The sequence below is a fragment of the Drosophila mauritiana genome, chromosome 2R (genome assembly GCF_004382145.1).
Source record: "Drosophila mauritiana strain mau12 chromosome 2R, ASM438214v1, whole genome shotgun sequence".
Lineage (NCBI taxonomy): Eukaryota > Metazoa > Arthropoda > Insecta > Diptera > Drosophilidae > Drosophila > Drosophila mauritiana.
Window position 1 is genome coordinate 3513200 of NC_046668.1, and position 25912 is coordinate 3539111.

General features: G+C 39.5%; 1 protein-coding gene across 1 annotated transcript in view; it reads right to left on the bottom strand.

Moving 5' to 3' along the window:
- Window positions 1-25912, bottom strand: part of LOC117136207 — an 83550-nt gene that overhangs the window by 41817 nt on the left and 15821 nt on the right. Inside the window, exons 2-3 of the mRNA XM_033296962.1 lie at window positions 12834-13805; window positions 12480-12780 (exon numbers count right to left, since the gene is read on the bottom strand). Of these exons, the coding sequence (XP_033152853.1) occupies window positions 12480-12780; window positions 12834-13805 (1273 nt within the window). The remainder of the gene's footprint in view (window positions 1-12479; window positions 12781-12833; window positions 13806-25912) is intronic.

Below are 25912 nucleotides of genomic sequence, written 5' to 3' on the forward strand. Positions count from 1 at the left end.
GCGCCGCCACGGGACACCAGAGCAAGGCCACCGAGTAGCGCAATATATCCTGGACGCCTTTGAGAATAAGAAATACTGCCTAGCAGTAATGCTGGACATTAAGCAAGCCTTTGATCGTGTTTGGCACCCCGGTCTCCTCCTAAAGCTCAAAAACGGCCTGCCCCAGCCATATTTCAAGTTCTTGAAGTCGTTCCTGGAGGGCAGAAGATTCGCCGTCAGGTGTGGAGAAGCGCGCTCAGACGTCAAAGAAGCCCGTGCAGGAGTTCCCCAAGGAAGCGTTCTCATTCCTCTCCTCTACAACGCGTATACGGCTGACCTGCCGGTGATACCGAGCCAGTACATTATGGCAGCCACTTACGCCGATGATACTACGTTCCTAACAACAGCAGATACCCCAGCAGAGATGGAATATATCGGTAAACAGCGACAAGTCAACCGCTACCACCTTCGCAACTAGGCGCGGCACTTGCCCACCAGTCAGTTTCAACGGGTTCCCAATCCCAGAGGTAGCCAATCCAAATTATCTTGGCTTTACACTGGACAGGAGACTTACATGGAGACCACACCTGCTAAAGAAGCGGAAACAGGCGGAGAACCGAGTCCGTGAATTCTACTGGCTGATGGGCAGACAATCTAAGCTATCGACTTCCACTAAGCTCCTTATCTACAAAGCGATCATAAGGCCAATATGGACGTATGGCATTCAACTGTGGGGCACTGCATCGAAAAGTAACATCAACATTATCCAGATATTCGAAAACAAAACGCTCCGCACAGTCACAAACGCTCACCCTTTCCACGATAATGCCACTATCCACGAGGTCTTCAGCTTCCCCTGGGAGAAGGATGAGATTAAGAAAAGCAGCAGGCAGTACATGCAGAGGCTTCAAGACCACCCAAACAACCTGACACAAGACCTGCTGGACACCAGTCAACGCACCAGGAGGCTGCACCGATCCCACCCTTTGGACCTCTATGGGATTAGACACGCACATTAAATTAAATTATATACATACATTATTATATACATTATACATACAATATCGACAGTTATTGTAAAGTTTCGCAACAATTATGTAATCCATTAATTATCTACCGTTAAGTTTAGTCCTCAAATTGTATGAAACATTGATTGTCCGCGAAGGACAGTTTTAAATTAATACATCCAAAAAAAAAAAAAAAAAAAAAAAAAAAAAAAAATCTCTACTGCAGTTATATTAAATATTCTGCCTTTATTTTGCTGCAGGCGATGCGATTGCCGATGCTTGACAATTCGGCAGAGCTTTCTGCAGCAGATACTAATGGTACGAAAAGTTTGAGCCACGCAAAAGAGCCAAATGAAGGGAGATTCCTGATCAGTTCCAACTTTATTGCCTTGGGTACGAAACTAATGAAAACACAAACGTAGCACTTCATAGCTTCCTTATGGCTTCCTCAGGCTTGTAGAAAAATGTGAGATGGGTATTTGGAACTTCCGCCATAATGTGCTCGTTTAAGGAGAAATTGTTTGGAAATACCTGATATTTAGAATAAAATGTAAACAATTAAAGGCGAGCTCATTAAAAGATACTTGAATTAAAAGAGGTCAAGAGAGAGCAACCACGATGCGATCAGCAAATGTTGGGTGAAAAACCGAGAGAATCATCTATTTTTTTACTCAAATTACATTAAATTTCCTTAAAATCCAATTCTTTGAGCTGGTTGAGAACCTCAAAGAGCGACTTCACATGTTACTACTGACCTTGTTAAAGAGTCCGCTAATCGTTTCACTTAATGTAATGCTGTTGTCTTGCGCCTTGAATTTGCGTTAAGGGTTACCAAAATAGTCAGCAGCCATGGTAACTGACAGAACAAAGATTCGAAATTAGGTTTCCAAAAATTTATGAAATTTCGAATTCTGACTTCCACTAGCAGATTAACGGGTTTCTGATAGTCGGGGGAACTCGACTATAGAATACACTCGTTTGTTTGTCTAAGTACATATGATTTTAAAGCCTGTTTCCCGTGCCGCTTGAATTATTGCCAACCCAATACGCACGACTTACACTCTAAGGGGGTGCTCTGTGTGCACAATAACAAGCGGTGATTATCTTGGTGTTCTTCTGGACCGTAAACCAAAATATTTACACCGCATTTCGACTATTGTCAATAAGGCCCAGGGGTGTGCTTGGTTTTATAAAAAGGTGGTCTAAGAAATTTGATGATCCTTACATGACTAAAACCTTATTTATTTCGCTAGTCCGTCAGATTCTTGAGTATGGATCACCTGTTTGGAGTCCACAATACGTAGATCTAACTATCTAACTATAAGCTAGCACACGACGTGCAAAGTGCGTACTGTGCCCACAACAAAATATAGACAATTTATGTGTAAAATTGCAGCAACTACACACTGCGGCAATTTGGCCACGAGCCCTATTTATTATATATGTATATCCGGCAGGAAAATGAAATCTTCTAAGGATACCACCTACCGTACCGTAGATGGCATGCACGATTCATAACCCTCATACTAGAGTTATGCCTACGTACTAAACAAAAAACCTCCCCTCGTTCACATGTCCTTGTCAAGCTCACCGGGACTGCCAGTCAAGGTAGCAGGGCGTTGAGGCAAGTCGTGCTCCCTCTTCTTATTCGTCATCCCTTTTAGTCCACCTCCTTGACTCTTCACTCATCAGTCGCCTTTTACGACAAGCCGAGCGCACTGTGGTAGTATTCTTGCCCCGCCACCACCCGGGATACTCCTAATCCAACAGTCCTGTTGGCCATCTCGTCCATACGGACACGCTTCATCATAGTGACGATTATCTCGTGTGCCGCCTTCCATACGAATATGCCCGCCATCATAGCAGCAAGCAGGCCTCCCGGACTGAGAGGTGCCCCAGCGAGTGACTCTAGCTGGGCCTTCTCCGAGGCGAACCTGGAGCAGTGCAGAAGAATGTTTTCTGCTGTTTCCACTGCATCTGTGAAATAGAGGCTCTGGGAAGGTTCTACTTTGTGAAACCTAAATAGGTACCCTCGGAAGCATACATGGTCTGTGAGGAACTGGGTCAAGTGATAGTCCACCACTTTGTGCTGTCCGGAATAAGCCCGTACGTCCAACGACCTCGTTGGGACTCTTGCCACCTGGTTTGCCAGGCTCCTCGGCTCCACTCTTGGATTTCAGTCTGGGTAACCCTTTCTCGCGGTAAGTATAATCCCTTTATCTCCAGATCGATGGGTATAACACCTGAGAGCGCATGCGCTGCGTCACTCGAGATGGTTCTGAAGCTTTTGATGAGTCTCAGAGCCATTGTGCGAGATACTGCAAGTATCCAAGTATGACCCTTTACTGGTTACACAGCTCCATATAGGGGCAGCATAAAGCAGCGTTGCCTTTGTAACAGCAGCAAGAAGTCCCCTAGCCGGAAATCTGGGTCCTACCACGTTGGGCATGATTCTTGCCAGAGCTGCAGCAGTCATTGCCGCTTTTCTACTGTCGTAAACTGCGTGGTCTTTAAAGGAGAGCCGTAGTCTATTAGGACTCCCAGGTACTTCAGGGATCTTGCAGAGACTATAGCTTCTCCCTTAACTACGACCTACATGTTTTCAACGGTCTTTCTGCCAAGTACCGACTCGTGAGGGACACCTCCGGAGACTTGGTGACTTCTTGGACAAGCTTCTGTTACATACCATAACACGCGGCCCCTGAAATAGCTCCCAGTTATACTCCGTATGTATCCGGGTATTCCCATGCTGCACATTGTTCCGAGGATGTTGGGCCATCTCGCTGTGTTGAATGCATTCTTGACATCGAGCGTAATGATAGCACAGTAAGTCTAGCGCACTTCTCCCCTTCCGGAAGCCATACTGCTGGCTTTGAAGGCCTGTGTTTGCCCACAATGTCCAGCAGACATACGGGGCGGGCCTGCATTTGCAGGCCGCTTACCTTTTGGCAAAAGGACTAGCTTCATAATTTTTACAACGCTTGGGGAAGACTCCGTCCAGAAGACTGTTGGAACGTGCCCCTAAAGACCTCTGGTCTTGCCGTGGCAGCTGCTTAAACAATTGCACCCGGTATGCCATCAATGCCAGGAGCTCTGTTTGTCTTAATTCTCTTTGCAGCTTCGACGACTTGGCATGATGTGATACACCGCGCATTCGTACAGCTTTCCACTCATCTATAGATAGGTTAGTGTGGCATTTGATAGCTGCCTTACCTAGCTCATCAAGGAGCACCCCTAAGTGTTCCACACCAGGAAGGTATGGTTCACTTAGTAGCGCTTCGTCCACATTGCGCTCCCTCGATGTCTGACACAAAAGGTTCTGTGCGGCTGCGCAATGGTTGACATTTGTCTGTATGACGTTACTTTGACTTAGCATCATTATGGCGGCTATTAGCTCCTCCCATGTCGCATGGTGCTTGTCCACGTCGCTGCTGCAGATCAGGCATCTGGGCGGTGGTGTGCAGCTCTTTGCCTTATGCCCATGCTCGCCGCACCTTAGACAGCAGTCCCAGCGATCGACTGACTTGCCGTTGGAAGCCCGGTGGCCGTATTTCAGGCACCTGAAGCATCTTGATGGACGAATGTCCTGGACCATGCGACACCGTGACCATCCTACAGTTACCGAGCCACGTTTTAGAACCGTGATCGCGACGTTCACACCTAGCGCCACTGTCGCTGACTGAGTTCCATCCCGCATTTTGCGCCAGCCACGAACATCCTCTGGTTTCACCAGTATCCCTTGGAATTGGGAGGTTAGACTTCTGTGAAGCTCCTCAGCTGTTGTTGCCTCGTCCATTCCACTGCATGTTAGCGCCATTCTCTGTGCATCCATGCGTACCGCAGCCACTTCTTTAAGGGCCTCCTCTATCACTCCTCTGTATGCGGGAACGCCGGCAGAGGCTTTGCCCTCTATCGCAAGCAGTAGCTCCCCCTGTTGGGTCCTTCTTATCTTTTTGACCTGTTTGCAAAGTCGCTTACATTGGGATCGGTTTTCAGCGTACGGAGTATGTCGGCGTACGAAGCTTCGCCCCTCCCTCGTACTCGCGTTCTTGGCAATAGTCGCGTAGCTGACCGGTCTTAGCTCCTTTACCTGGTGGAATATTATCTCAAAGACGCGACCGAGGGGATCAACCAGAAAGCCAATGCGCCCATGAGAAGGCCGCGTTCAATAGATTGGCTGGGATCTGCGTGGAAATGGGTAGCTGGGTCCCCTTGACGCAGCTGATTGGAACGCGATCCTAACGACACAGGAGATGGCCTCGAAGAACACCGATCAGCAACAAAGAATTGACGCCACTCACGAGTCAATCGCAAAGATAAACGAGATTATCACAAGGGTGAACGCCATCGATGGGGACATCTACACAACGACTGCTACCCTAAACAAGGCCATCATACTTGCTAACCAGTTGAAAGTGTTGTTATGCTGTTGTTTACTATGCATTTGTACAGTTCACTTTCCTTCGGATTTGTCAATCTGGAGCCCCACCAGGGGAGCTTAGCATTGAAGTCGCCTCCTACTGTAAACTTTGGTCCAAGTTTTTGAAAAAAGTTCTTAAAATCTGCTTCTTTGAGTAATCTTGGCGGAAGATAAATTGTTGTTGTTGATACGTCCGCATACATAGCTGCATAGCGTTTTTTCTAAAGCTGTCCATAATTTGAAATTTTAGGCCTTGTTTAATTAAAATAAATGCGCCACCATGAGCTCTGCCCGAAGGGTGGTCAGCTCTAATTATATCATATCCAACAACCTCGATATAGGATTTGACATAATGTCAATTTCATTCGTTTTTATAAAGATGGATATTTCATTTACATGGTTGGAAAGTCCGTCGGCATTCCATATTCCTAGGTTAAGATTAACTTGCTAAATTTGTTTACAAGTAACATTATCACGTTAAGTAAATTATAAGTAAGCTTAAACTGTTTTTCTAATAGTTGCTCTGTTCTCTCCAGTGTTGTGTTTGTTTTGCTATTTCCTGCATCATGAATAAAATGATCAAGTAAAATTAGTTTGGCCCTTTCGAATGTCATTACATGATATTGAATTGTGGTAATAGCGTTACCAAATATCATTGATTGCTTTATTTTATTTTTATCCGACTTAATAAAAATTATTTCTTTTTTTTAAATAATTTATTGGCTTTTCTATTTAATAAATAAGGTGACTATTGCATTCTTCTGCACTATGTTGAGTAACTTTACTATGATGGGTTTCTTCAATTTTAATTCTTATTAATGCACCGGCCACTGAATTTTCCTTCCCTTTAATATAATCGATTTTAAATTGTTATTCGTTTAATCTAGCTCTCCATCTTCGTAATTTAGCATTCAGTTCCTTAAGGTATGAAGGCATCTAAGAGGTTGATGGTCACCAGCACTAGATGCTCACTAGTTGATGGCCCAAACTATGGCGAGTAATTCCTTTTCGATAGTATGATGATATGATATAATTATTTAACGCTACAAAATTTGTTTATTGTCTACTAAGACAGATTTCAAATAAATAAAAATAAAGGATATAGGATGTCCGTTTTAAGATAATACTGCCCGAAGGGCTAAGAACTGGCATCTATAGTTAAAGTTAATTTTATTGGAAATCGGGTAATTGAAGAATTGGCTCCCAAATTATCAAGGCTTTTAGTCTTTTGAATGATTCTATGTAGTCAAGATTTTGTTAATCTATCTTTGCTGCTTTTTTTTAAGATTTGGTCATTGGTTTTGCTATGTCTGCGTAATTTTTATAAATTTGCGATAATTACCGGTTAATCCAAGGAAAACTCTGATCTCTTTTCCCTTTGGAATTGGATATGAATCTATGGCTTTTATTTTTACAGGGTGTGGTTTTACACCATTAGGGTATACGATGTGACAAAGAAAACTAGCTTCGTTTTTTAAGAACTCACATTTATCTATTTATCTTTCCCTAACTTTCCCTTCCTGTACTTGGTTTTCGACTTCAATTTCGAGCGCTTGGTTGATTTATTTTAAAAATACTAATGCTGTGTAAGATAATCAAGCTTTTCAACGAAATGGGGCCATTTGATGTTACAAGTTCGCATCTGGTATTTTGAAGGGAATGACAAAATATATTTTTATAGATCATTTTTATCGTGGATCCTGTGTCGATTAGGCATTTCTATGTGTAACCTTTGTATTATATTTCTATGTATTCGTGATGTCCGGGGCTATTAACTGAAAATTTTCGTCCCGGGATATTGATTGTATACAGCTAGCGGATGTGGAATGTGTACATTGCGTGGGAATCGCCACTCTCTATTTCTTCCGAAAGTGCTGATTATATGATATATATGTATATATATGTATACATATATGTATATATATATATATATATATATATATATATATATATATATATATATATATATATATATATATATATATATATATATATATAATAACGAATCCACGGTAATTTAAGAAAATAATATAATCTCTATTCAACTAAAATTACATGTGTGGAAGCGGAGACAATTCACGTCTTATTTGTAGGAGAAAGAATTAAATCTAATTGTAAGTTGCGAAGCAAAAGCTTAGCAAATCCTTGGCTGAGACTTATTTACTTCTTTCTATATTAAGCGTAAAGAGGCTCTCTTTTGTATTTATATGAATTGGGCGCTTTCTTGAGTGAATGAGCCGAGAATTTGAGCTGCGTAAGCGGTTTAGACCCTTTGGTGGAAGTCGCGAATGCGGCTGTGGATGTTGATGTTTACATTAGGGATTTGTTATTGTCACCAAAAATTGGGTTCTTATTCTATAATTTGTTGTACGGCTCTTGCCATGTAGTAATGTCTGTATAAGTATATGTAGTCAAGTGTTACTATATGTGTGCTACTATATATTAGAGATATTTATATTATATTTATGTCCTCGTTTCTGTGCTCTCTTCTATATCGTGTCTATCTTCTAACAAATCGAGCCGTACGATACACTGCAGCGCCCCTCGGTCGGCTTGGCAGGAGGGGGACCATGGCACTCTCGCGTTAAAAAAAGACTTCGAGGGCGTGATAATGCCCTCATTTAGGTGCTCCTCAATTTGTTTCTCCACCTCGTTCCTCATGATAGCGGGATTAGGGTAGCGTAGACGGATTCTTCCTGCTGGGTACGTATTTCAGCGTTTGCATTAAGATTGATTAAAACTTGGCATGAAAATGGTTCTGTTTTACGATTTCTGGGTAAATCGCATCCTGAGGCAAAAAAAATAAAAATAAATCTAATAAGGCCCCTAAGGAAGACGTCTTCTGGGAGCACATTCCGAGAAGTTGAAAAAATATACATACAAGACGAGAGCGGTGAGCGCGTGGAAGGTAGTAGGTAGTGGGGTGCACCCGTTGGCAATTCTTGGGCTTATGAATCTTTGGTTTACACCGGTGTCGACGAAGAAAAGTAACTTAGCGCCATATTGGTATATATAGGTGTGGTACGCTCGAGAGGCATTGCTCAGAATACTTAACCCCGCTCTAGGGATGTCCTCTAAGGGCGTTTTGGCACTGTACCGTCACCCTGATGTACCCTGTAGCCCAGGTAGTTTAGTACTTTTGGCCACATAGTCCCCTCCTGTTGTCTGGCACTACAACTTTTGGGGCGGTAAATTAGTGGAGAGTCTCTACCAAGTGCCGAAGTTTGGATCGATCAAATGGAAGTACAAAAAAAAAAAAGATAAGGAAATTGGTGCGGGTATTATATATTTTCTTTTTACCCTATGTTGAGAGATGACCCTCTTGGGTAGCTGGGAAGTTTTACCTAGCAGATGTTTAAGTTGTTGCCCACCCTACCAAGATCACCACGTTCCAAATTAAAAAACTACTTTAATTTCTCTCCCCCCTTCGATGTAATGATTACCCGAATTATCTATTCTATTGTTTCAATTTTCAGTATCAGGCAATTTTAGTAACTTCAATTCGTATCGCCACATTCTATAAAATTTATTCTATTAAAATAAATACTAATGCTAAAAATGGTAAATAGGGAGGTATAAAGTGAAACAGATAATTATATATGGAAGCATAAAAATTGTCTTATTTTGTTTTTCTAAGTTTATTTCTATAAATTTATATACTTTATAATCTAATAATTTCTTTAATTTACATGAATTATATTTATAATGGGTAATACGCAAAAATTAAACGAAATCAATTAATTTTAAAATTAATCATCATAATGTGTGCAAAAGAAAAGTAACAAGAGAGAATGATAAAGTCGAGTTCCCCGACAGTGCCAAAATGTTTTTTGGGAAATCGATAGAAATTTACAAGACTATAAATAATATGATATATAATATAATATATATTTTTTCAAAAGTGTGTGCGTGACAGTTCTGGGCGGTTTGTCACGCCCACAACGTGTCGTGGGAACATGGGTCAACAAACTTGCGCTGCGTCTATGCCTCTGGAAACTGTAAAATTAATCTCAACCTAGCTCCTATGAAACCTGACGGACAGACCGACATGGCATGATCGACTCGGCTATTGATCCTGATCAAAAATATATATACTTTATTTGGTCGATAACGCCTTCTTTTGCCTGTTACATACCTTTCAACGAATCTAGTATACCCTTTTACACTACGAGTAACGGGTATAAAAACTAAGATACAAGACAAAAAATTAAAAACTCTATCATTTGGACCCGGCTAACCGTAAAACCGTGAACATCAATAATAAAAGTTTTGCACTGGAGGAGAACGAGAATACGAATAAACAACGCGAAGCAAGGCTAGCAGCAAGGGGGCTACAGCCGCGACAGTCAATGAGGAGACAAAGCACGGCTAGGTTAAGACGCCTTACTACACCACGAATCGAGACCAGACTCTGGCTTTGCCCGGTGAGTGCGAGCATTCGACCCCAATTGTAGCAAGGACCCGCTTGCGTGGTGGAATTGTGGTGAAAACAGGAAAGGGAACAGGAACCGAGCAGGCGTGGTACGGCGCGTACGTGTTGTCGTTTCGCCTGGCGCTTGTCTGGAAGACGCCGCCGTTGGCTACCATAAGTCAGCGTGCGGCAGCAATTTCTAGTCTGCACCCATAAGTGCAGTCCCCACCATTCAGGATGACGAGAGCGGCAGGCCAGTGGAAACGAGGCCATTGATCAAACCCATCCAGGTACGTCCGCGCCAGTTTGAGGAAAGACTACGGTGGAACGTTCGTCTTTCTCTAAGCGTCTTGCTACAGGGACTGCGGCGTAAAGCAGGCGATTGCCCGGCCGGGACAGAGCAAAGGACAGGAGGTTCCTAGCACGAAATCAACTAAGGGTTGTTACTGGTAACAGGGTGATTACTTTTAATATAAATTTAGCTAGCCAATGTAACTAGTAGCGAGCAGACAAACAAAATCAATTCCTTACACTGGGTTGCAAACTTCCTACAGCAAGAGTATAAAAACTAAACTAAGATCACTGAAAATCAAGTAGTCTTGCAAAACGAGCTTTGATTGAATTCATTTGAGACCTAGAATTCCGAGGACCAAGACAGGAAAAAAGATGACCTGATGTGATTTTTTTTATCAATTTTACTGCACTTACTGGTCAGCTCGATATTTATATACAGATTCTAAGCGTTCTAAGCATTTTGACTCTGCTTAAGAAGCAGCCGTGGTATTTCGAATATTGCAAGTATCGGGATCGCAACATAATGTGATGGCTTGTGCTCCATTAGCTCCAATAGCAATCTGATTCCGATGGAGACAGATTTAAAACATTACTGATTGTGTGGCTTTTGATATCACAAGATACGCACATTGAAAACAAACAACAGAGAAGGCTTTAGTCGCGTTTCCCGACTATCACATACCCGTTACTCAGCTAGGGAGAATGCGATCCTGAGATCTTGACAATCATAAGAACAGACGGATATAGCAAGATCGTCTCGGCTTTTTATCCGCATCAAGGATATATATACTTTATATGGTCCGAAACGTTTCCTTCTACTTCCTACTTCTCAACGAATCTAGTACACCCTACGAGTAACGAGTATAATAATTGGTGTCAATTAGAATGCATATAGACTTTATTGTTCCCATGTGAGAATTTATTAAAATACAAAACCCTCGCAGTTTCCCCACAAAGACCCATTTTAAACTTTGGCAAAATTCCGAGAATTAGTGATTGTACTTTAGACAAGCACTTAAAATTGGAGTAGCAAATATTTAGTAACTAAATCTCCAAAGGTTTAGTAGCATCTAGACCGCGTCCATTATGATCAATAACTAGCATAAACATTGTTTGGATGTTTTTGAACCACGAACTTTTAAGTTATATCCCTGACGGTGTCGCTGTGATTTTCCAAACTATACGCCGGCAGGTAACTAATGGTTTCGCTACAGTGGTGGTTTTGGCTTATGATTAGGCCATTGGGACGAGTTTAGAGTCCTTCAAACTCGAAAATTGAACCGTTGAGCAGCTATACTACGTACGTTGCGGTTAACAACAATGATTTCAACTTTCCAAATCGACAAGAGCAAAGGTAGATTGAGCGATATAAATGACATTTTTGGTTTGGTTTTTGAAGAGTCTTCATATCTGGGAAAGGTAATGTTTTATAGATTGTGGTGATCACCTTCGATTTACTTTCACTGTAGTTCGACCCCGTTGCCTATCAACGTATTATATTAATTTAATCGATGCATTCACAACTCTAGAGCTAATGTCTTACACATTATGACTACTGGAGATACGATCTGAAGATAACTACAGTAGATACGAGACAAAATAAGTCAAATAAACAAAATATATACATCTTTGAGTGATACTTGCGATACTTGATACTACTAACACGAGGTATTTGTTAGAACTGCTTAGTATGTTGTTTCTCTTCCGTTTAAAAAGGTCTACCCTGCTCTTACATCTTCCGCCTTGAGTTCAAGTTTGATGCTATCGGCTCCACGTAGAAGGGCGGCCGTGTACATATAATCCTTTATTACTGCTGTTCCAAAAGGAAATCGTTTAAGAACTGCTCCGGAATGTGCCTTTAACTGCTTATTGCTAAATAGACCGGACCTAACAGTGTTTAGCTGAACACGTACTAGAAGTGTGTTCATACCTGTTACTCGAAATGTAAAAGAGTATATAATATTCGTTGAAAAGTATGTACGGGTCACGCCCAATCTTTTAAGAAAAGTTTTTTTTTTTGTTTTTATTGTTTGTCTTGCCAATTTTTATCGCTACTAGCTGAACACCGGGTAACGGTAGTCAGGGAACTAGACTGTAGCATTATCTCTTGTTAAAAACGCTCTTCTCTGAACAAGTTACGATCTTCAGATGCAGGTGATTGCTGATGGGGGATTGAGTTCAAAAAACATTAACTCTAACACGTGCCCTTATAAACGTAAAGTTCTCGGGAGCTACGAGAACTAAAAGGTTATTGTAATGCATGAATATTGCCAATTTAATACAATATAAAAATGAGAAACTTGACTACATCGTTTATTAATTTGTTTTGTTTATGGTTGAATTTTTAAATAGGTTTTTAAGAACTTACTTTTACATCCTTGAGCGCCCAAAAATCATTGGCAATCGTTGTGTTTAGAAATGCTGGTTTTTTCTTTATGCTTGGAAAGATAATTCGATCTTTGCGATTTGCAGATTTCAATCCATTGACTACAGGTCCGTCGTCGTGAGTTCGGTTGGTGTCTAACGACGCCGAATGTAGTAGACCCAGCACATCTCCGGGTGTGGAAGTAAACGGTGTAGTTAAAGTTTTATTTACTATGGTTGGTTTAATATTAGAAAGTGATAAATGTAAGATCTCCGTTCTTGAATTTTCATCCGTGTCAGAGTAGCTTAAAATATAAATTGATTAGAAAATATAGTAAAAAAAAGAATACCAATTTACTTTTTCGATTCATATTCCAAAATACTTTTGATTCTTGTCTCTGTTATTCCTTCAGGGGGCATATAACTTTCCTGTTTTTCAAATTGTTTTTTAACCATATCTAAGTTATTAATACTCAAGTAGGATTTGGATTTTTTGTCATGGTGGATTTCATCTATTGCACGTTCTTGACGTTGTGTCTGACTCAATGGGGCAGTGGACTTGGTGAGAAGATGACTATCAGTTGATTTTGTGTCTACCCCGACGTCCCAAACGTTATCGTTTTGTTCAGATACACCCATTGGCCTTATTTCTTTAACGAGCTCATTAATTTTATTTGAATTTGTAGGTGTTGTCACATTCAAAAATTTTAATTGATTGTTATGATCAACTACAGCACAATGAATCTCATGCATCATGCTTGTCATTTTTCCGATATTTTCAGAAGCGATATTTATATAAAACTGTAACTTTTTATCAATGCTGTCAGTTGAATCGCGAAGTTCACTCAATTCAGATGTTACTTGTGTCATAGCTACATAGCTGAATGCCTTTGTGACATCATTTCCATTTATTGTAACGGGTTTTTTCTCACTAGCTTCGGCATTAAAGTCTTCAACGTGCAACAAGTTATTATCTAATTGGACTTTCATACATTCCAGCTTATTATCAATATCAGATACTTTTCGATCCAAATTAACGATTTGTTGCTTCAGAAACGTTGAAGAATTTTGTGGTATTTTTGCGCTTTCGTAAGCAACATCCAAGTTTGATGATTGACCTTGAAGAATTTCTATAGAAATTGCTTTTTCTATATTTTTTAGCTGAGATATAATAAAATCTGTTTTCAATAAGTTATTTACTACCCGATTTTGCAGCGTTTCCATATTTTTCATAAGAAGATCAACTGTATTATCTAGACTGTCAATGCGTTTTAGTTTTCCTTCAAGGGTGTCTATAATAACTTCAAATATATTCAGCAATTGTTGTTCTCTGTAATAAAAAGACAAAAAAAATATTCTGTAAACAGGATTACGTAACAACTAAAGGGATGTTGTTTAAGTCCCTAGTCAGGATAATTGCCATGACTCAAGTATCCCTTTCTTTCGGAAAGCTCGCCGATTTCTTGGGTATTATATGAGTTAAATTGGTATAATCAGTCGGTCTAAAACTTTCGAGAATATAACTTTATTTCAATGTTATTGTTTCCTACACTATTTATAAATGTTCCTTACTCACATCTGTCTTACTGTAAGGATAACAAATAACAAAATTCTGTAGTGCATTTTATTGAATATTTTTATTTTATTTATTAAAAAGCAAAAACTGCCCGTATCACTCCATTCCTTTGGAAGCTTTCAACTGTTCATAATGACAAAAAAGTAATGAGCCGCTGAGTCTGCCACTTCATAAGCACACGCTTTCACACTACCATTTCTTAATCCTCAAACTCAACTAACACGCTATATAGTAAAATAGTTTTTGTTTTGAGTCAAATAAATGATCCGTATTTGAACTAAGATCAACGCCGAAATAATTAAAAATTCCGATTGAATCCGCTTTGCGTTTTGAAAGTCGGCTTAAGACTGAAACATTTGGTGTGAGAAAATCTTAGATGAACTGGGTTAGTGGGTTGTTTAGTTGATTTGAGCGAGAGCGCTCCTTGCTTATGCTTTTGTGCATACATATGGAAAATAATGTGCGTGGCAGTTTTGTGAGGTTTGTGGACGTTAGAGTGGGCGTGGCAAAAATTTTTTTGGAAAATCTATAGAAATTTACAAGATTAATTAAATTATGAAATAATATCAAAAATTTTTCAAAAATGTCGGCATGGCAATTTTGAGCGGTTTTAGGGCGTTAGAGTGGGCGTGGCAAAAAGTTTATTGCAAGTCGATAGAAAGTTATAACAGATCAACCGATTTTTTATAAGTCTGTGTGGCTTATAGGCGTTAGAGTGGGCGTGGCAACATGGGTCAACAAACTTGCGTCTTTGTCTCTAGAATCTGTATGCTGAATCTCAACCTTCTATCTTTTTATAATTCCTGAGATCTCGACTTTCAACGGACAGACCAAAGACACTAGAATAGCAAGATGCGTAATGGCCAATAGAATAAAAATAGAATTTGCTTGCTTGTGTGAGTACTTGTGCCAGAAGACTATTTTCGGGCCGAAATCAATTCTGATCGAAGAAACGAATTTAATTGGATCATGGAATTGATCAAAATACCAAATGACTTGGATACTGAGAACTGGCGTCTTATGTCAAGGAAGAATGAGGGTGGTGGCTCGCTCCTAAGCCTTGGCATTGATGACAACTCATGTGCAAAGATTATTTCTAGCGACAACATGCTGAGCTTCAGGTTTGGAGACATTTCTGTTTGTGGTCTAAAGAAGGCCAAGGCGATCAAAGCCGGCACAAGACGGGTCAAGACTCCTCGAAATCCACCAGTCTCCGCGGAGAAGGAAAAGCCCAATAAGCTCTCCGAATCCAGAGAGGATCTGGCGGAGGATGAGGATCTCGATGCGACCGTCATCGAGATGGGGGATCAGACCCCGATATCCTCTCAAGAGCTAGGCATGGAACTATACCTGTTGAGTGAGGAAGAAGTTGTACCGACGGATGTTGGCATGGGCATCTCCAGACGAAAAATGCCGATGATGGAGCCGTATATCTAATGGTCGGGAGTACAGGGATAGCTCAGGTGAACAGGTGGCAAGGATGTTCACTAAACAACATATTGGGCTAGCCCTGGTACAGGAACCCTGGTATAACCAGGGAATAAAAGGACTGTACGTGAAGAACGCCAAGGTAATTTGCGATCAACGGGCTTCTAGCCCTATAGCCTGTATCCTGGCATGTAGAAGCATTAATTATTATATACTTACAGAATTTCTCACTCGAGACTGTGTACCTATCGTGGTAGAAGATGTGGGAGCAGCCAAGAAGGCTGTGGTGGCATCGGCATACTTTGCCGGTAAAGATGCACGAAATCACTGCACTGGTTGAACACTGTAAGAGGATGCACTCACCCATCATCATTGGATGTGATGCAAACGCACATAAACGTGATATGGTGTAGCAGAGACGTGAACAAAGAAGTGAGTCTCTCTAGGAATTTATCTTAAATAATAATCTAGAAATCCTAAATGTCGGCAATGTTCCGTCAGGCAATAGTAAACACATGTGAAGGCGCTAGACTTCACAAAGCTATCTCCAAAGGAGTGCCAGAATCAATTCTGGCACTACGAAAGGAGGATAACTCCTGTACTATAGGAAGTAAGGAGGAACTTGAACTACTACTGGCAACTTACTTTCCGGGAAGCACGCCTCAAACGGATGGGAATACCCCAGTAACGGCACAAAGTAGACTGCGTGCTACTGATTGGGCCAAAGCAAAATCAATAGTAACAACGGAGAGATTAAGATGGGCATTCCAGCCCTACAAATCTCCGGGTCCAGATGGCATTCAGCCAATCCTGCTACAACGAGCGCTAAATCAGCTCGCAGTGCCGATCCGAAAAATAGATGTCAGCATTTGAAGCACTCTGCTTGTTTAGCATCCGCTCCAACGGAGCGGGCAGATCAATTGATACTGCCCTATATCACCTGAAAAGCCTTATTGAGGATTCCCTGACTCATAAGGAAGTGGCGTTATGTGCCTTCTTAGACGTACAGGGTGCTTTCTGACCCGCAGAGGTATACTTTGCCAAGGCTATGCTGACAATATTGTCATTATAGCCAGAGGTAAATATGAGAAAACACTCTGCGATATCATTCAACTGGGCCTCAATATGACCAGCGAATGGTGCAAGGAAGCCTAAAACCCAGCAAAACTGTTATTGTTCCTTTCACAAATAGGTACAAGCTAAAGAGAATGAAGGCAATAACCCTGTCAGAATGTCGCATAGAGGCCAGCAAAGAAGTTAAGTATCTTGGGATAACCCTCGACTCTAAACTTAGCTTCAAAACTCATGTCGATAACACAATTGATAAGTGCACCAGAGCACTTTTGACGTTTAGAAACATTGCTGGTTACTCGTGGGGAACCTCACCACGCATAATAAGATGGCTGTACCTCATGGTAGTCAGACCCATACTAACCTATGGGGCAATAGCCTGGGGTGATAGAGCACGCCTTAGCACCACTAAGGTGAAACTCCATAAGCTGCAAAGAATGGCCTGCATATGCATGACAAGAGCAATGCAGCCCTAGAAGTACTAATGGAGGTAACGCCGCTTCATATCTTCATTGAAATGAAACGGAAAGCCGCCCTAATAAGAATTGAGGGAGCAGGAAAGGACTGCAACCTCACAAGGATGCTGAAAGCCTAAAAGGGAATATCCCTTTGCTAATGCAACCAAGGGATGAGATGCCAGCTGAGCATAGGTTCGCTCAGAACTTCAGCATTCATCTCAGTAATAAGAACAGTTGGGCATCCCTGGGGAAAGTACACCCTATGAAACCACAAACAATAAAATGGTATACAGACGACGCACGACGTGCGGACACAAGCACTCAACAATCATTACCTTATTAATTTTTCACACGTCACAAGCTGAAATATTCTAATATAAAGTCATTTTTGAAATTTATTTTGTGATATTATGTACATAGGAACTGGTATTACTATTTTTAAGCTATATTTAAATAATAATAACGTTAAGGCAATGCAAAACAATAATTTTTCACATAGCGTCAATTGATCAAAAATAATATAGAATTATTGTTTAAGAACTTCTAAGGTGAAGGGCATATTTTGTCAAATTTACAATGCATGAGCTTTCAAATATGGCGCCGTGATAACGTATTAAACTTAAATGGCGCCAATTGCAAAGTTATGACATTTTGTCCTTTGGACCGAAAAGAAGATCTTGGTGTTCTTCTGGACCCTACGTAAAATTTTCTGACCATATTTCGACTATTGTCAATAAGACCAGGGGTGTGCTTGGTTTTATAAAAAGGTGGTAAAAGGAATTTGATGATCCGTACATGACTAAAACCTTATTTATTACGCTAGTCCGTCCGATTCTCGAGTACGGATCACCTGTTTGGAGTCCACAATACGTAGTCCACTCGGAACGCATTGAATCGGTCAAAAAAAACTTTTTACTTTTTGCCTTGCGGTGCCTAAATTGGGATGCAAACCGTAGATTACCTCCTTATTCCAGTATACTAATTTTAATAAATTAACCTTCCCTAGCTAACCGTAGAACGATGCTGGGAACAGTCTTTATTTGTAAGCTTATTCGTGGTGAAGTCGGCTTAACTTCACTGTTCCAAGTAGATTCACAAGAAACTATATACTCCTCATCTTGAATCATTGTAGATGTAACTATGAGTTGCATGACCCTTACAGAGTATTATGTTCTTACTATTATCTATATTCTTGACTCTCTGCCGCTCTTAAAGCAATCAATTTTCACTTGTTTAATACATAATTAGATCCTACTAACACTAATATATATTAGATTTATTTTACATTTTACAATATAACACTGCTAACACTTTTCTATCACAACTTTATATCTTGTCCGCGTCAACATAGCACCTTAAGCAACTTAAGTACTTGTGAACTCCACCGGATCTCAATTAGAAAAGAAATTAAGCAAGGAAACGGATAGAACGATTTACGTTCAGGCTTAGCAAAAGCAAAAAATTCCTAATTCGGGACAAAAGCTTTCAGGTCTTCCCTGGAAACGGTATGAGATGTCTAGTATATTTGCCCTAAATTTCGGTACGCAATGCATACAATGCAGCTCTCAAATTTTTTGGACACACATTAAAGCTCGGCTAAAATAGCGAAAATGGTTGGCTGCGTACTTCCCAAAGCTTGGCATAACGCTTTTAGGCAAAAAAGACCGGTAACATCTGGCTATGTTATACATTCCACTGATGTCCTAGACTGATGCCGAGTGAAAACACGTCATTCGCGAATATCTTTCGAATGGTATGTACATAATAATTTTCCTTGTAAATCCTTTAACTTGTAGTAAGAGCTTCCTAACCTTCTATGAACTCTGGCTTTTACAAACAAACAGCTTTGCTTAAAATTCCTAAGAAATACTTCTTGCCCCTCTGCATACGAAACGGGAATTGTACTTCTTCTCGGAGTGCTTCGCTCACATGCATGCTTTCTTCCGCACTATTTCGAACGATTTTGGACGGTCAAATTTTAAGGTTCGGTAATCCAATAAGTTGAGTTGCCTCAACAAAGCGTACGTAGATCCAGAAGAAATCATGCCTTGCCCGAAAACCACCATTAAGGAGAAGTCCCTAAGCTTGAGTGTACTGATGATCTCAACGCACAACTCATCTTATAGTTAGTTACATAGTTACATATTCAGGCATAGGCGACTACAATAAGGCATAGGATATGCATCCCTTTCGGTGAAGTTTTTCACCTTCTGACAGTCTGAACAAATTCTAACCTTTTCAGGTTCCGTTACCTTAACGATAGGAGATGAACAAGAACTGTTCAACAAGAACTTATCCATACCTACATCAATAGAATGTGATATAAGGTTGGTCTTACCGAGACCTTCTTGGCTGAACGATGCAATTAAAGCAATTAACAATATTCTTTAGTTTAGCCTTATCTACATCGGACAATCTGTGCTGATATACTTTGACATTACCATCATTCTCAGTTGCATCTAACTCAGATATGATCAGACTTTTGGAAATAAATCATAAAGCTCCCAGAAATGTATTCCCAAATATAAATCTTGTTTAACCGACGGTACTATGTAAATTTGTAACAACTTTTTTTTGTCATCGTATTCCACCTCTGTTTGTAAATGTCCTGCTATCCGCTGTGATCGGCCATCTGTCGTTTGTGCAACATTTGCTGTATCTTTTATTATTCGGTCATTGTTGCTTGGGTCTGGAGTGCATTCGAAGTGTTCTGTCTGAATTGCGACTTCGACATGCCGAGTTTATTGAACACTTACTACAACTTGGTTAGTATGCATTTGCAACTCCACAGCCGTAACAGAATACTCTCAGCCTCATCAGCCTCACTTTCAGGTTCTACCTGAATTTCGCATTCCTGACTAAATTCAGAAACTTCCCGTCTGAACCGTTTTACATCGGCCAAGAACGCAACGCACCTATGACAAATCTTATATTAATATATAAGTTAACAGGCGGCTGATGCACCCCCTGTTCTCTGTTTCTCTGTTTCGCTTCTTTGCGATAAGTATACCCAAGAATATACAAGTAAAGATATTATATATTTATATTAAATGTGTTTGATATTCGTAATAAATGTGTTTAGCGAACACTTGAGTTTGCTAAAACTTCGGCTAAACCTTTTCTAACACAAATTTGTATCTTGTCCGCGTAAGCGGACAATTTCGGCTAGAAAAGAAATTTAATACGGAAACGGATAGAGGTTGTCTGCTTCTAAGCTGACATACGTTTACGTTTTTCAATACACCCAAAGCTTGGCTTAAAGCTTTTATTATCTGTAGCATGCCTCTTGGTCTCTTTAGTCGCTACTACACATGTAGTTAAAACCAACAAAATCTAATCGTTCGAAATCCCTACATACAATTCGACTTTTTATTAGATCAACAAATTGAGTTTTGCAATTATTGCTGTCGATTCTTAAATAACTTTGCAGATTAATCCCTTTATATCACGAAACCATGTAAAAAGAAGATACGGGCAGAGTCTAATAAAAGCACAACTTCCACTTACATATTCGGAAAGCCACTATAAGATACTCTACAGGCGAAAGTTCTAGACTAGTTCGAGGAGTTCATACGGACAGGCTGACCTTAAATATCTACGGAGCTTGACATGTTTGCTTAGCGATATCTTACGCTTTCTTTCGTTTAATGGGTTGTGTCTTTAAAGAGTGATGCTTTCAAAAGATCGGTTTAAGTTTTTCAGATGAAGAATGAATATGTCATGTCAATTTTCAATGTCTACTATTTCCGATTTTTTTCTTTTACTATTGTTGTTCACCTTTTTACATACCTTAGGTTTTAGATAGGTTATTATAATTTTATTAAAAAATTAATAATATTATTTTTTTTAATGTGTGACATTGGTTCAACTTTGGTTATGACCGGTAGATAAATAAAATCGTAAAAATCTAAGAGCGCTTGTATCCAAGACCGAATGCACGTGAATCCATGGGAACTAACTCAAAAAGCTAATTGGGATTCTAAAGTCCAAAGTCCATTTTCAAAAAGCTCGAGACCGAGGCTATCAGTCTAGATCAATAAGTCAAGTTCAGTTTGAGACCTAAATAAAACGCTTGGTGTTCTTCAAAATAAAGATTTGTAATTATTCAGTTAAATAAAAATATATTTTTTTACATTGAATGTTGCGAACTTGTAATATATTTCATTAAAAACTTGTCCATTATTGTCGTGGTACGGGGCTCTAGGCTGTTTTAAATAAGTTATTTAGTTGGTAGCGGTGTTATACCAGGCAGAAGTAGCTTAAGTTACCAAGGTTGTCGTGCTTTAGAAGTTTTGGATTAAATATTCCTTCGTGTTAGTTGTGACCCTATTGCAACTTTTTTAAATATTCAGAAAAAGTTTTCAATGTTTAATATTAAAAGGCTCTTTTCCTTAAGATTTTGAGTGGGTATTGTGGGAACCGGTGCGAGAGGGACTGGAGAGCGACCTTCCCCCAAACACTGAAATAGGCAAACGCTCACTCACTGAGATAGAACCTGAGAGCGAACAGTAGCCTGAAAGCAATAGTCTTCTGAGAGTTGGCAAAGGAAGCAGATGAACAAAAGTTGTATTAGAAACCACGTGTTTGGGTATTCAATATAAGACACCTAATATTATAAAAAGCTGTTGAGTTATTACAGGTATTTATCATTTCAATACCCTTATTATGGTTATCATTAACGAGACTAGACTGCCGTGTACCGTAGTGTGTAACAGGGAAAAGGAATATCAATACCCGAGTCGATCTGACCCTTTCCGTCCACTTGTCGGTCCGTATGATTTCAGGAAGATCGAGATCGCAGGAACTATAGAAGCCAGAGAAATTCAGTATACAGTTTCCAGAGACATAGACGCAGCGTAAGTTTGTTAATTCACGCCCACTCTAGCGCCCACAAACCGCCCAAAACTGCCACGGCCACACATTTCTTTTCTCACTTTATTAACCAATATCTATCGATATCCCAGAAATAATTATGAAATTTCGCGTTGGCATTTCCTTGACTCGACTAAAGCATTCATTCTTGTTTCAAAATTTAGTTTCATTAGTCTATATTCTGTTTTTACAAAATTCCAGATTTCGCAATCATTAATGATATTTTTAATAGATTTATTATAGTCTGGAAGTCTGAAAAGTAGTGTCACTTTTTCGATACCGGGGTGTATACTTTCATGTGTTGAGTAATAATGAATTCCTTGAATTCAGCGTAAGAGTTAATGTAATTTAGTTCAATTATACTTTTTAAAATTGTTACGTTACTGCTTGGGATAATATTTTAATGATACGCATTTAGAAAAAAGTCACTTACATTATCTATGTAAACATGATTTTAAATTTAGTGAAAAATTTTATCATGTCGACTTGGTTTATAGAATCTATTAAAATGATATATATGTTTATCAGTCATTTGATTATAGTTTTCGTTACATTCTAATGCACTGTGAATTGTTGCTGCTGTTGATATATTTTCTTTTTTATTTACCATATTTTCTTAATTGTAACGCGAGATAAAGGGTCTGCTATATATTTAGTTTTCCTTTCAAATATTATATTTTAGAGTTGTACTCACTAAGTTTAATTCGCCAACGCTGTATTTTCATATTAGGTTCCTTTATATTTATAAGCAATATTTATGTTGTTGATTATATATTATATATTATATATATGTTATATATTATGAACGTTGGATGCGCTTGTTGAGTCGACTTTGATTAGACTTGCGCGGTGATGACCGGCTCGTGTGATCTCCAAAAATTCACTAGCTCACGTACTCAGTGGCAGTAGTATATGGCAGTAGTATATGGGTTGGTTCGTATTGTGGCAATAATGTTGGTATTATACGGCAATGCTTCTTTCAGTTCCGCCAAGAAGGCTAATCGGTCTCTAAGCAATGTGTGGAATTTATTAAATATCTGACTTGGTACCATGATATCCTCAATGTTGGTGAAATTTACCCTGTTACATCTCTAAAACTGAATTCATTGTTAATATTCAGGGTTAATGAAATCTAACGTTGTTTTTCCCTGTGTCACTAAGGCAAATCTTATTATTGCGTCAAAACTAGAGATATTTGGAATAATAAAGAATTTAACATCTGTGCTAATTAGATAAATTAGGCATATACGCTTGACGATGTTGCAACCATGTAACGATTTTACTGTAAATTTATTTTCTACTGGCATTATGGCCTGTTTGTGTTTTTTTGAAGCCGCGGTGTTAATCAAAAGTTTTATGGTTCTCACTGCTATCTTTCTTTCTATGTATGATAGGAATTTGTGGCTAAAAAATGAGAAATTAGTTCGTCCCCAAATTACTCAACCTCAGTTTCTGCCTCCTGTTGATAATCGTCGGTGTCTTCCTCTCTGCTGTTTTGGCCCTGTAAACCTTGTCCTGCCACTAATTGGTCTTTTTAATGCTTGTGCGTAGCCAACATGTCCCTGAGTCTGACCTGTTGAGGCTGCTGTTCAGCTGGCAAAAAATGTTGTTGCTAAGATGGCCAAGAATTTAGTTGTTGGGGTGGCCAAATTCTAAGTCGGGAATGGAGCTTGTCCAAAATTGCCAGTTCTTCTAGAGCGCATGGATTCATCAGGATTTGTTAACTGGACTGGATCTTGCCTTTCCTGGTTACCATATGTAGGCACCTGGCGCTTGATAAAATATGGGTTTTTGTTTTGTATGGGAGTTATTGAATTACTATCCCTATCACTGTGCCTTTGGTCGGTTTGCTGACCTCTTTTAGAATAATTAAGGCTGAATTGGTAATGGTCATGGTCGGATTCGACTACTTGCGCTAAAGCGAGAGCAGTTGTTAAAGCTTTGGGACTTTTTGCAAAAAGAGTATCGCTCAACGATTTCTTTGCTCCTTACACCCTATACGTTTCGAATGTCATTGTTGTCCTGTTGGTAAGTAGGGTCAGTTATTTCTTGACTCCATCACAGAACTCAGTAAGAGTCACGTGACCATGGGTAATCATTGCTTTCAAATGTAACGGAGTATTAAAAGAAACCAATACCAACCAATCGTGCTTGCGCGGTGATGACCAGCGCGTATGATCTCAAAAAATCCACTAGCACTAGCGCATGTACATATAGAGTTCTTAACTCTGAAGCTCGATCGACAAATAATATCAAAGTACAGAATTAAAAAAAAAAAACTTGCCCAATAACTACCCAAGGCTATAGAGTTAGGCTTACGACTATATTTTCTATTTCATAAATTTCTGCTGGGTTACCCTATACATCTCGTTTTGTTTATATTGTAAACTATCATCGTGGTATTATTCATTGCTCTCAATGTCTTGCAATACCAATAAGCTAACTCGTGTTGATGGTAACTGTTATCTGTCTGCATGCTTGTTTGTCCGCTGCCTTCTTTAAAACTATTATTCGACACTCTTGGTTGTTGAGGACGTTGATAGTATTTTCGGGTATCGCTTTGCCAGTCGCGATTTAAGCTTGCTCCGAATTCATTATATAAAGTCTGATCTGATCGAGTTGCTGTTGTCTTTACGGAAAAGGTTGTTTATTGTTATTGTGACTGATTGTTTCTATTTGGTCTTTGGATCTGCGTGGGACTTATGAAAGGATTAAAGGGGATAACGAATTGTTAATTGGTGTGAGAGTGTGTTGATTTTTTATTTTAGTAGTTGTATTAGTGTTTGAGTTTAGTTTTTTTTGGTCTTTATAGAGTCCTCTTTGACCTTCAAATGTCAAGCCTTGCTAGGGTCATGAGCAACCTATCAGGGATTGAGCGTTATTATAATACCCGTTACTCGTAGAGTAAAAGGGTATACTATATTCGTTAAAAAGTATGTAACAGGCAGAAGAAAGCGTTTCCGACCATGTAAAGTATACATATTCTTAATCAGGATCAATAGCCGAGTTGATCTAGCCATGTCCGTCTCTCTGTATGTCGAGATCTTAGTAACTATAAAAGGATAGAAGGTTGAGATTCAGCATACAGATTCTAGAGACAAAGACGCAGCGCAAGTTTGTTGACCCATGTGGCCACGCCCACAAGCAGCACAAAACTCGCCCAAAAACCACGCCCACACTTTTGAAAAATGTGTTCATATTTTTTCAAAAATAATAGTCCAAAACAGCCACGCCCACATTGTTGAAAAATTATTCAATATTTTTATAATTTTATTAGACTTATAAATTTCTAGTGATTGGCAAAAACCCTTTTTGCCACGTCCACTCTAATGCCATAAAGCCGCCGAGTTTTATTCCCCAATATCTATCGAAAACACAGAAAATTGGTAAAATTTCGCGTTTGCATGCACTAGCTGAGTAACGGGTATCTTATAGTCGGAAAACTCGGCTATAAAGTCATTTTTTCTTGTTTTTATTGCGAATTAATTATTTTGGTTGTTTTCTGTCTAACTTATTAATATTAATAGCTGACTGGTCTTTTTGTTCACAAATTGTTCACGAAATTTACATAACTTACCTTTTTTATAAAATTTAGATAATTATACCTTTGTAGGATGTTCAAAACAAACGTCACAAAAGTTCCTCCATGGCGGTTTGTGATTTAAATTCGACGATGAGGGCTTCCCTCGTTGTGAAATTCTAGTTGACAGACCCTCTCGGCATCGAACTACAGATGGCTCCAAAAATTACTGCTTTCTGTCGGGTATGGCTTATTGGGTATAGGCTTAGCAGGTATTCAATTCGTCTGATAAACGAACTACGTCTGTTTGGCTCTCCAGAGAACTGCGGCACTTTGCGAATTTGTCGAATATGTTGGGATATATTTTCAACGGATAAGGCCATTTTAGTTTTATTTGATTATAAAACTTTTTTGGGTTTGTAGCGGTCACACTTGTATTTGTTTAAGAGGGCTCTTGTTCACAAACTGCTACAGAATGTCGATATATTATTTTATACCTTAGTCGCGGTCTC